This window comes from Schistocerca americana, unplaced genomic scaffold, assembly GCF_021461395.2.
Source record: "Schistocerca americana isolate TAMUIC-IGC-003095 unplaced genomic scaffold, iqSchAmer2.1 HiC_scaffold_15, whole genome shotgun sequence".
Classification (NCBI taxonomy): domain Eukaryota; kingdom Metazoa; phylum Arthropoda; class Insecta; order Orthoptera; family Acrididae; genus Schistocerca; species Schistocerca americana.
In genome coordinates this window covers 1,143,328-1,156,306 of record NW_025725583.1, presented here as the reverse complement: position 1 = coordinate 1,156,306, position 12,979 = coordinate 1,143,328, and the positions used below count along the sequence as shown (strand labels likewise).

The 12,979-nt window shown below is 41.4% G+C and overlaps 1 protein-coding gene across 1 annotated transcript; it reads left to right on the top strand.

Annotated features, from left to right (window-relative positions):
- The first annotated feature begins 2,612 nt into the window (after nucleotides 1-2,612).
- Nucleotides 2,613-4,077, top strand: LOC124569474. The gene is made up of 2 exons (XM_047131087.1): nucleotides 2,613-3,522; nucleotides 3,714-4,077. The coding sequence occupies exons 1-2, from the start codon at nucleotides 2,613-2,615 to the stop codon at nucleotides 3,974-3,976; spliced, it is 1,173 nt and encodes a 390-aa protein (XP_046987043.1). The 3' UTR covers nucleotides 3,977-4,077.
- Nucleotides 4,078-12,979: the final 8,902 nt, after the last annotated feature.

Below are 12,979 nucleotides of genomic sequence, written 5' to 3'. Positions count from 1 at the left end.
ATACTGAATTCCCTAATAATTTCCAAAATGGAATGTCCAAAGTGTCTAGTTCCAACTACCAAAGTCTGTCAATTCCCATCATGCAGTCATAATCACATTGGAAATCTCTGACATGAGTCACCTGAGTAAAAATGACAGCTACACCAAAGCACTGGACTTTTATATCTTGTATACATGATAGTACTGCCATCTTTATAAGTGCATATCACTTCTCCATGACTTCTGTCACCTCACTATAACTAATCGATCACAATTTGAGATAAACAGCGATGTTCAAAACTTCAACACTAGAGGAAAAAATGACCTTCATTATCCATTAATAAAGCTGTCTATGTCTCAGAAAGGAGTTCAATATGCAGCAACAAACACTTTTGATCATCTGTCCAATAAAACAAAATGTCTGATGGAAGCTTTAAATCCTATCTAAAATTATTTATTTTGGACAACTCTTTCTATTCCATGGACAAATTTTTATGTAAGCTCTGGCAGTATTTTTAAAGAAAGGAGGAAAATAAAAAACCCTAGTTTTGAGTGTAGTTGTATGAGTAGGATTATAAAATAATATATTGCCCCTAATCGTGTGTATATATCACATACACTGACTCATTTCACAGCATTTTGATACAAGATCCATACAAATGATACATGGAGCATGTTACTAACTAACTAGTACTGCATTATTTAATGTTATTAATGCTTATGCCATTAAAATTTAGTCAAATAAACTAGAAAGAAAGTTGTACTTTTGAGAAAAAAGCTGCTGCATCCTCAGTGATTACACTTAGCTGTATGTATCCCCTATAAACGGGTGATATTGATATTTTTCCAAGAAAATGGTTATGTATAACTGATATATTTGCAATTGTAAAACATTATTCAGAGTAGATTACTGCCAGTCATACAGCTTTACAATACTCACAACTTCTTGCCATGTAGCTAACAGAACTTTTCAATTCTCAAATCCGATATTTGTGTAAGAGTTCTAATGAAGCCTCCTATTAATTTTCTTTTGCATGAGAATTCCCTGAGACAACAATAAGTGAAAACATGCTAATACTCTTGTATTCAGGACAACACAATGAGACATGCTTCAAAGGGAAAAACATGCTGAACTAGTCTTCTTGATTAGTTTATCTATGCATTTATTCTGTTCTGCACATCTACAGCTATACTACATATGTACTCTGAAAAGCACTGTGAAGCATATGGCAAATTTTACCTCCTATTATTTGATTTATTAGGGCTTTGTTCCATTTCTCGTATGTATGGACTGTGGGAAGAATGATTGCTTAAATGTTTCTGTGTATGATGTAATTAGCATAATCTTGTCTTTACATTCCCTGTGGGAGTAATACACAAAAGATATATTTCTTGATTCAACACCTCAAATGGGTTCTATAAGCTATATGCATAGGTTTTCATAGGATAATGTGTGTCTATCTCCATGTTTCTGTGTGTTCAGCTCTTTCGGCTTCTTCATTGCATTCTCCCATGAGATGAACAAACCAGAAATGCTACCATCCATGCTGGTCTTCCTTTTATCTGTTCTATATCACCTGTTAATCTTGTTGAGTATGGGTCCAACACACCTGAACAATATTCTAGGATGGGTCGCACAAATGTTTTGTATACTGTCTCCTTTGTAGACTGATTGCATTTCTGTAGTACTCTGCCAGTGAACTGCTGTCAGCCACTTGCTTTGCCTACAAATGAGACATTTTAACTTGCTATTAAATTTTAGACAGTGTGTTTTGTTTGGTATACGACTGCCAAGAGCAGCTATTAATGTCACCAGGTCATTATTGATTGTTTCAAATTACAAAATTTAAGTAGTACTCTTTGTACCACTTCACCAGCAGATTTGTATTCAATTTCGCAGTTACTGGTTGGTACCTGCCAATACCATTCAGCTTACGTAGAGCATGTAGTGAAGGGCAGCCTTTCTCCTCCACATTAGTTATTAGGCGGTCAGGTAAGAACTCTCTTACCCATTTCACTTTTTCAGTACCTTTAACAAGTACAGTGCTTGTTGGTACCACTGATTTGATGGAGTTTAATGCACTATCCAGCGAGACTCCAACTGAATTAATGTTGTAGTGGTGATGGTTCTCTGCCAACCATTTTGCTGATTCGTTATCAAGTTCGTAATACGGTGTTGTACATTGAAGAATGTAACTTCCAGAGGCAAACACTGTTCCATCATCGCACAGCATTTGGAATGCTAAGTCCTTAGGAACAAATTCATTTGCACATGTCTTGAAGCCTTGACAGTCGAAGATTACAGTATACATCTTGAAAGAAGGTTACACACACACACACACTTGCTGCTGCTGCTCGTAGATGTCGACGTTATTGGTTCAGAGGACATGATGTGCTGTGCTCCAAATCACCCCCCTTATGTACTAAAATTCGAGTTACTGACCCTCGAATCATGAAACGACTTTCGATTCATGATGGTCAGCAACTGATAAAAAAAAGGGGCCCCCGGGGTCCCAAGGTCGCGATGGCGGCGGTCCCTGTCCCGCTGTGATAATTTGTCCTTTTAGGACAATTATCTCGGCAAGCACCCACGCCAGCAAAATGTTGCCCGACACGTGCGGTTTGATAACGTAATGTATATAAAAGGCGGTAATGATTTATTTAGTTTAGTCAGCAAAATGTCTTGGGTAAATCAGTATTTAAGCACGGGCAACCATGGCTCTATACAATACGACGGAGGTGTTTTATATCCGGGACCTGAGGAAGACATTGAAATGGCGGAAAGAATTCCATTAACAAATGTTAATCGTTCACGTAGCAGTAATGATATTCGAACAGTGCAAAGAGAGGATGCTGCTACTCGTATACGGTACGGAGATAATCCAAATTTCGACGATTTGGATACGAGTGGCGAAACAGTTGAATTTGAACGGGTGCCAGAATCAAGGCCAGAAGAAAGTAATATCGGCGTGCGACGGCGCCGCCCAAATAGACCACGAAATCGTGGTCGAGGTCACCAGAGTTCAGATATAGAAGCCGCTAGCGAAACAGTGCCCTTGTTATCTGAAAGTGTCACGGACGGGGCCGCAATTAGCACAGCTGGTGTTACAAGTTCAGGGCAGATAGCGATAGCGGCTGGTGCGACAACTGCTGCCGCCGCAGGTGTTGCTTACGGCATTAAAAAAGTAGTTGAACGTGTACAGAACAAAGGATATACTTTACCTGGTAGTGATTACGTAGGACCGGGAAATCCTATAAATATAGACGCACCGCGCAGTGGAGCAGATGCCATTGCTAAAGAGCACGACGTAGGATACGATAATCTGCTAAAGGAAGCAAGAGAACGACCATTTACAGAAGAAGAGTTTAGACAACGAGTTCAACAGTTGGATGCAAAAGCTATAATTGATTTCGCAATTGACTGGAGTCATACACGAAATTGGCATTCATTTGTGGGAAAATACGGCCTGAAATTGAAGACACCTGTTGAACAACGTATTGGAAAAACTTTGTACCCGAAACAACCAAATGCCGAAAAAACAGGTATGTAAATATAATTTTGTTGTGTATCATATATTTTTGGTTTTCATTGTTTGATTTTAGCGTTTCTTGCCTTCAGAATTATGATATTCCACCGTGGGAACGGTCTAATTGGGAGTTCATGCATGAAGGCCAGAAACGCTATGCCTATGAACAATGGCTAATGTCTCGTGTTCGCCGTGGTTTGCCTATAGATCACGACCGTCCATCAACATCTGGTTCAGCCACTGGAACAAGTTCTGTAGACGAACATCACATCGACCACGAGGTATCAAACAGCGAAGAAGACGAAGACGAACAAGGACCAGAAGAAACACAACAGCATTCTGAACCACAACGTTTAGTACCATATTCTGATAGTGACGAAGGTATGAGTTCGCCAATGCAGGTAGATTCAGGTAAACGTCAGGCTGCAGCAGGTCATTCTGGTGGATCTAAGAAAAAAAAAAAACGTTAACAGGTACTGCAGCACCATCTGCTAACGTACTGGGTGATTCTCCTAATACTCGTGTTGATCCGTTACCTGCTCCTTCTATATTAGATACTGGTAATATTACAAGATATCGCAAAGTACATAGAATTTTCACATATGGTTTAGCACATACAGTGATTGAACATGAAAAGGTAGTATGCATGGTTACTCCTTTGGCAGAAATTCCCATTGATAGGCCATTTTTGTATATGACACCTTCTGAATTGGATTTATTACCTGATGGTAGTAGAATTGTTCATTGTTCTGTAAAAGTAATTGCACGAAATCCTAGAATTGGTTTTCCCACTAATTCAAGTGGTACAGAACTTGCAACATTAAATCAAAATAAGAATATGATTACAAGTGAAGGGATTAATTTGAAAATACCGGGTATTAATGTAAAACCTACAGCATTTACAGCAAATGCACCTATGGAAACAACTGCCATGGATCATAAACGAAAGTTTGATTCCATTTGGAAGTCATGGTATGGTTATAGAAATGATGAAGCAGAGTTTCTTACTAAAGTGCCTGCACATCAATTTGGACAACCCATTAATTTGAAATATTATTGTGCGTGTGTTTCTAGCTCAAAAGATAAGGGTTTACATAATTGGGGTTGGAAATGTGTACAGTCTTGTGTTTCGGAAGTAGATGCAGATGCACGAACAGGAAGTGTTATTGTTGACTATACTTACACACCAACATTAGGTTTTCTCAAAATTCCAAAAGTAGCCAATGTTGATATTTTTCCTATTACAAATACTGCTCAAAATGTAATTCAAAGGTATAATATTAATGCTGATAAGCACTGTAAACCTTTTATGTCATGTGATAGTTTTTCTTTAACCCTTTTTGAACCAGCAAGAATGGAAGAACAATTAGTAGGAGCTGTTACTCCAGTCACAAATGCAGAAGTATCTGGATATAATAATTTAATAGAAAAAGCTGATATTGCTTCTGCCGGGTATAATATTAGACTTCATGATACAAATGTTCAACTGAGCCTTCATGTAGGCATTAATCCTACATATGCTTTAAGTACAAGCAGTTTAAATAGTGATGTTACAAAATATACTGATACTCAAATGTTATTTGAAGTTATTGCAGAATGTTCAGTGTATGCAGATGGTCTAGAGACACATTACCCTAGAGCAACTGTATCAAATGTTCAAGTATCAGATATGATTTATATGTCTAATGTAAAAAGGAATGAGGAATCATCTGTTTATAAGGGTCAATATGAAATTAAACAATTGTAATTTGAAATGTAACAATTATACTTTATTTTTATTTGTTGTAATAATTGACAATAAAATATACATTGTACAAATTCTTGTCTTTTATTTGATAATCAATATCATACATTTGAAGTAACTGAAAGAAAGCCAAAGGATATGGCTTTTTACAAGCATTTTTTAATTCATCAAACTTTCTCCACATAATTGTACGTACACGAATATCCTTAAAATCTTGGTGAGAACAAATAACTGGTTGTGAATTTGAAATTAACAGTAATGGAGTACGTCTTAATATAGCGTCTCCATTGTACTTCACTCTAATGTTACATGCAATTCCTTCACACACTTTTTTGAAATCCTCAATTGCACCCTCCTCTAAAGAAATTTAATTACCAACAATGACACATCTATTAACAGCATCTTGCAATGCAAACTGATTTGTTTTATGAGTAAAAATTTCTCGGTGTACATGCCGCGTCAAATCAGGATAAATCTCCGAGCTTTCGACCACTACCTCCATGGTCGTCGTCAGGGCTAAAACTGACTGTCGTGAACTAGCGAGGTTCCCACTTTTATATGCAAAGGACGGCTTCTTATTGGCTGGAATACGTCAGCGATATGGTGCGTAGCGAAGTGGTGCCCTCTACTTCCATAGATGTAGTTGCTATCCCGCGTTGCTTGCAGCGCCATCCCTTAAATCAGGAGGTAAAGTGCGAGAAGTTTTTCTCAGCGATTTTTCTTTATCCAGTGCACTCTTCCAAGTGTTGCTAAGTGCATAGCCGTTGTCTCTATTAAAGTTATTATCACTAAGCCTAATTTCGACTGCTTCCCGGATCACAGAGTCCCAGTAATTCGATGTGTGGGCAATTACTCTGGTTTCTTCAAATAAAATCTTATGCTTGTTAAGCAGGCTATGTTCAGCCACCGCTGATTTTTCCAAATACCTGTATTTCAGGTGACGTTGGTGCTCGATGCAGCGAACGGCAACGGTTCTTACAGACTGGCCCACGTAATTCTTGCAAGGAATAGTATAAATTCCCGGCACTCTTAAGCCGAGACTATCTTTGACTGGTCTCAACATTTCCTTAATTTTCCTAGGTGGTCGGAAAACTGGTTTTATTCCTTGCCTCTTCAGGACTCTGGCTATATTGCTCGTTGTAGCACCGCAAAAAGGAAGCCGCGCTAAGTGTTGGTCCTCTTCTTGTATGTGGCCGGCATCGTGTCTTACTTTCTTGGACAATACTGATTTAATTTCACCGGCAGAATAACCATTCCTCTTGAAAACAGTCGTCAAATGGTTGATCTCGGGACCGAGGTGGTCCTTGTCGGAAATAGTCCTGGCTCTGTGTACTAAAGTATTCAGCATAGCTCTCTTCTGAGACGGATGATGGAAGCTATGGCTATGCAGATATAAGTCTTTATGGGTTGGCTTCCTGTACACAGAATGGTCCAGTCGTCCATCCGGCTTTCGCTCTACCAACACATCTAAAAAAGGTAACTTCCCTTCCTTCTCTACCTCCAATGTAAATTTTATGTTTGGATGTACACCATTCAGATGTTCGACGAACTGCTGCAGCGTGTCGCTGCCGTGTGGCCAGATTAAAAAAGTATCGTCGACGTATCTGTAGAAGCATGATGGGCGGAGGTGAGCACTGCTCAGGGCTCGTTCTTCAAAGTCCTCCATGAAAAAATTCGCTATTGCTGGTGACAGTGGCGAACCCATGGCTGTTCCATCCGTCATTTCATAATAATTTCCACTGTATAAAAAATAAGTGGTCGTCAAGGTATGCCGGAACAACTTCAAAATTTCTGAGGAGAAATGAGCAGACAACAATCGTAATGTGTCATCCACAGGTACTTTGGTGAACAGAGAAACCACGTCGAGGCTGACCATGATATCACTTGGGCCTATCTTCATCTGTTTTATGATATCAACAAACATTTTTGAATTTTTAATATGATGTGGGCAGTGACCAACTATAGGCGCCAACAGTTTAGTTAAGTGCTTTGCAAGCTTGTACGTAGGAGAGCCAATAGCGCTAACAATCGGTCTCAACGGGACGTTCTCCTTATGAACCTTTGGCAAACCGTACAGTCTTGGTGGCCTAGGTGCTCTCGGCCGTAAGTTCTTCACCAGTTCGTCGGAGAGGCCAGAGTTTTTTAGTAGCTCCCTTGTCTTCCTGCTGAGCGCCAATGTGGGATCCCGTCTGAGAATCCGATATGAGCTGTCCTCCAGTAATAATCCAACTTTCTTATGGTAATCTGTAGCATTGAGGATTACCGTGGCGTTCCCCTTGTCCGCAGGTAAAACAACTAGATCTTCATCCTTCTGCAACAATTTCAGTCCTTGTCTCTCCTCTCTGCTGATGTTTGACTTAGGCGGCTTGGATGTCGCTAAAATCCGGCTAGTAGCAAGCCTTACGTCATCCGCTGCTTCTTGAGGAAGATGACGAACTGCTTGTTCCACTCCACTAATGATCTCAACCACCGGTAACTTACGTGGAGCTTTGCAAAGTTCAATCCTTTACTGAGAGCCGAGATGGTAGCTTCATCAAGTTCCTTGTCAGAGAAGTTGATAACAGTGCGGTGAATGCCGTTGGACCCAGTAGTTCCTTGATCACGGTTAAGCCGCTCAAATTTATCGGCCTGTTTCGCCGTAGTCCTGCTTAAATTGACTCGTTGGTGTGCCGCCAAAGTCATATCCACCCATTCCCAGTCCAATGGTGAGAGGACTTCGGCCAGAAATAAATGGCAACTAAATAACAGGCGAGCGTTCATGTCTAGTTCATACCTGGTATGACGTATCCTCTCCTTCACAATAGCATGGCTGGTCTTTCGTAAAATTCTGTTTACTGCAGCGCTTCTGATGTGGTGTTTGACGACTGCAAACTTTGGTACTACCTCCTTGTCACGACAGCGTTGTAAAAAAGCCAGATTGCTCAGCAACTGAGACTGTTTCAGGCGCAGCTTCTCCAGGTGAAGAACGCTGCGCGCTATGTCCTCCCTGTAGAGGAAACTAATATGGCTACGAAGTCTTTCGCGACGTATTTCTTGAGTAAAAATTTCTCGGTGTACATGCCGCGTCAAATCAGGATAAATCTCCGAGCTTTCGACCACTACCTCCATGGTCGTCGTCAGGGCTAAAACCGACTGTCGTGAACTAGCGAGGTTCCCACTTTTATATGCAAAGGACGGCTTCTTATTGGCTGGAATACGTCAGCGATATGGCGCGTAGCGAAGTGGTGCCCTCTACTTCCATAGATGTAGTTGCTATCCCGCGTTGCTTGCAGCGCCATCCCTTTGCATATAAAAGTGGGAACCTCGCTAGTTCACGACAGTCAGTTTTAGCCCTGACGACGACCATGGGGGTAGTGGTCGAAAGCTCGGAGATTTATCCTGATTTGACGCGGCATGTACACCGAGAAATTTTTACTCAGGAAATACGTCGCGAAAGACTTCGTAGCCATATGATTTGTTTTATTATTACAACGTCCAATGTGGCCAACATTTAAACCAAGTGAAATTATACAATCAAAAAACCAATTTTTGCCACTATTTGGTGGACCAACAATACATAATGTGTTTAACTTTTTATTTGGTACATATATATTTTTACCTTCAAATTCTTGCCATTGATACAATCCTTTCTTATTAATCCAAGATACAAGATTTGTTAAAAATTTCTTATCCTCGTCAGTATCATCTTCACATTGAAATAATAAAATTTTATTTAGCCAAAAAAGGGAATCTTGTAGAGTATACTGGGGGGAGTCATTCCAGATGTGGAAAGGGTCCTTCCGGATGCCATGAAGGGTTCAGGGTGCACCCATCTGCAGGTGGTCGCTCATGTCGCCACCCATGATGTGTGTCGCTATGGATCCGAGGAAATCCTCTCTGGCTTCCGGCGGCTATCTGATTTGGTGAAGACTGCCAGTCTCGCTAGCGGGATGAAAGCAGAGCTCACCATCTGCAGCATCGTCGACAGAACTGACTGCGGACCTTTGGTACAGAGCCGAGTGGAGGGTCTGAATCAGAGGCTGAGACGGTTCTGCGACCGTGTGGGCTGCAGATTCCTCGACTTGCGCCATAGGGTGGTGGGGTTTCGGGTTCTGCTGGATAGGTCAGGAGTCCACTACACGCAACAAGCGGCTACATGGGTAGCAGGGGTTGTGTGGCGTAGGCTGGGCGGTTTTTTTAGGTTAGATGGCCTTGGGCAAGTACAGAAAGGGCAACAGCCTCAACGGGTGCAGGGCAAAGTCAGGACATGGGGGGACCAAGCAGCAATCGGTATTGTAATTGTAAACTGTCGAAGCTGCGTTGGTAAAGTACCAGAACTTCAAGCGCTGATAGAAAGCACCGAAGCCGAAATCGTTATAGGTACAGAAAGCTGGTTGAAGCCAGAGATAAATTCTGCCGAAATTTTTACAAAGGTACAGACGGTGTTTAGAAAGGATAGAGTGCATGCAATCGGTGGTGGAGTGTTCGTCGCTGTTAGTAGTAGTTTATCCTGTAGTGGAATAGAAGTGGATAGTTCCTGTGAATTATTATGGGTGGAGGTTACACTCAACAACCGAGCTAGGTTAATAATTGGCTCCTTTTACCGACCTCCCGACTCAGCAGCATTAGTGGCAGAACAACTGAGAGAAAATTTGGAATACATTTCACATAAATTTTCTCAGCATGTTTAGTCTTAGGTGGAGATTTCAATTTACCAGATATAGACTGGGACACTCAGAAGTTTAGGACGGGTGGTAGGGACAGAGCATCGAGTGACATTATACTGAGTGCACTATCCGAAAATTACCTCGAGCAATTAAACAGAGAACCGACTCGTGGAGATAACATCTTGGACCTACTGATAACAAACAGACCCGAACTTTTCGACTCTGTATGTACAGAACAGGGAATCAGTGATCATAAGGCCGTTGCAGCATCCCTGAATATGGAAATTAGTAGGAATATAAAAAAAAGGGAGGAAGGTTTAACTGTTTAGCAAGAGTAATAGAAGGCAGATTTCAGACTACCTAACAGATCAAAACGAAAATTTCTGTTCCGACACTGACAATGTTGAGTGTTTATGGAAAAAGTTCAAGGCATTTGTAAAATGCGTTTTAGACAGGTACGTGCCGAGTAAAACTGTGAGGGACGGGAAAAACCCACCGTGGTACAACAACAAAGTTAGGAAACTACTTCGAAAGCAAAGAGAGCTTCACTCTAAGTTTAAACGCAGCCAACACCTCTCAGACAAACAGAAGCTAAAAGATGTCAAAGTTAGCGTAAGGAGGGCTATGCGTGAAGCGTTCAGTGAATTCGAAAGTAAAATTCTATGTACCGACTTGACAGAATATACTAGGAAGTTTTGGTCTTACGTTAAATCAGTAAGTGGCTCGAAACAGCATATCCAGACACCCCGGGATGATGATGGCAGTGAAACAGAGGATGACACGTGTAAAGCTGAAATACTAAACACCTTTTTCCCACGCTGTTTCACAGAGGAAGACCGCACTGCAGTTCCTTCTCTAAATCCTCGCACAAACGTAAAAATGGCTGACATCGAAATAAGTGTCCAAGGAATAGAAAAGCAACTCGAATCACTCAACAGAGGAAAGTCCACTGAACCTGACGGGATACCAATTCGATTCTACACAGAGTACGCGAAAGAACTTGCCCCCCTTCTAACAGCCCAGGTAGTCCCAGTCTTCAAGAAGGGTCGTCGAGCAGATGCGCAAAACTATAGACCTATATCTCTGACGTCGATCTGTTGTAGAATTTTAGAACATGTTTTTTGCTCGAGTATCATGTCGTTTTTGGAAACCCAGAATCTACTATGTAGGAATCAACATGGATTCCGGAAACAGCGATCGTGTGAGACCCAACTCGCTTTATTTGTTCATGAGACCCAGAAAATATTAGATACTGGCTCCCAGATAGATGCTATTTTTCTTGACTTCCGGAAGGCGCTCGATACAGTTCCGCACTGTCGCCTGATAAACGAAGTAAGAGACTGTGTGGCTGGATTGAAGAGTTCTTAGCAAACAGAACACAGCATGTTGTTATGAATGGAGAGACGTCTACAGACGTTAAAGTAACCTCTGGCGTGCCACAGGGGAGTGTTATGGGACCATTGCTTTTCACAATATATATAAATGACCTAGTAGATAGTGTCGGAAGTCCCATGCGGCTTTTCGCGGATGATGCTGTAGTATACAGAGAAGTTGCAGCATTAGAAAATTGTAGCGAAATGCAGGAAGATCTGCAGCGGATAGGCACTTGGTGCAGGGAGTGGCAACTGACCCTTAACATAGACAAATGTAACTTATTGCGAATACATAGAAAGAAGGATCCTTTATTGTATGATTATATGATAGCGGAACAAACACTGGTAGCAGTTACTTCTGTAAAATATCTGGGAGTATGCGTGCGGAACGATTTGAAGTGGAATGATCATATAAAATAAATTGTTGGTAAGTCGGGTACCAGGTTGAGATTCATTGGGAGAGTCCTTAGAAAATGTAGTCTATCAACAACGGAGGTGGCTTACAAAACACTCGTTCGACCTATACTTGAGTATTGCTCATTAGTGTGGGATCCGTACCAGATCGGGTTGACGGAGGAGATAGAGAAGATCCAAAGAAGAGCGGCGCGTTTCGTCACAGGGTTATTTGGTAACCGTGATAGCATTACGGAGATGTTTAACGAACTCAAGTGGCAGACTCTGCAAGAGAGGCGCTCTGCATCGCAGTGTAACTTGCTCGCCAGGTTTCGAGAGGGTGCGTTTCTGGATGAGGTATCGAATATATTGCTTCTCCCTACTTATACCTCCCGAGGAGATCACGAATGTAAAATTGGGGAGATTAGAGCGCACACGGAGGCTTTCAGACAGTCGTTCTTCCCGCGAACCATACGCGACTGGAACAGGAAAGGGAGGTGATAACAGTGGCACGTAAAGTGCCCTCCGCCACACACCGTTGGGTGGCTTGCGGAGTATAAATGTAGATGTAGATGTATGATAATATGCCCAAACATTTGTTGAATGAGAATAAAAAATATTATCTTCAGAACCAGAACACAATAAATTTTCTATACCATGTAAATCCAATTCATTTATTGTTTTTTTATACAATTCTAAGCCCATATCGAAAAATCGTTTGATTTTAGGGTCAATCAAATTAATAACATATGGATGAGCAGATGGTATTACATTGACTATATTTTCCGGAGGGATACAATTACAACTTAATAAAAGGGATAGTACCTTTTTCGCTGTTTTTTCAGCATTGCACCCTTTCCCTGTAACGATTGGCTGGCGCTTGCTATGAGGCCATTTACATGCTGCATCACTGGTGAGTTCGCTTCCACATTGATTAACATTTCCAGTGTCTTGCCACTCCAATACTGTGAGGGATTGCTCGACGAAACTGCTCCATTGTATAATTTCAAGCTCACCAGGCAATCGCTTATCGGTTCCTCTAAGCCAAACTTGTCCCCTACTTGGCCGTTTTTGCAAGTAGAGATATAAAAGAACATTGAGCCAGTCGATGTCTGACATGGCTGCGATTGCTCTAGTGCGTCTTGTTGTTTTCTTAATTCGACTGGCAATAGATCCGTCAGTTCGAAACCTACAGCGGCATCGTCTTGATGAGTAGATACAGTCGTGTATGAGGTGGATGTGGTCCCCATCATGTTTCCACATGATAATCTGGCCAGGGTAGGTTTGTTCAATGATATTAATTCGTCCACAGAATTC

Coding starts and splice junctions, on each gene's coding strand:
- LOC124569474 (XM_047131087.1), top strand. CDS start 2,613: ATGTATATAAAAGGCGGTAATGATTTATTTAGTTTAGTCAGCAAAATG. Junction 3,523..3,713: donor ACCAAATGCCGAAAAAACAG/GTATGTAAATAT, acceptor GTTTGCCTATAG/ATCACGACCGTCCATCAACA.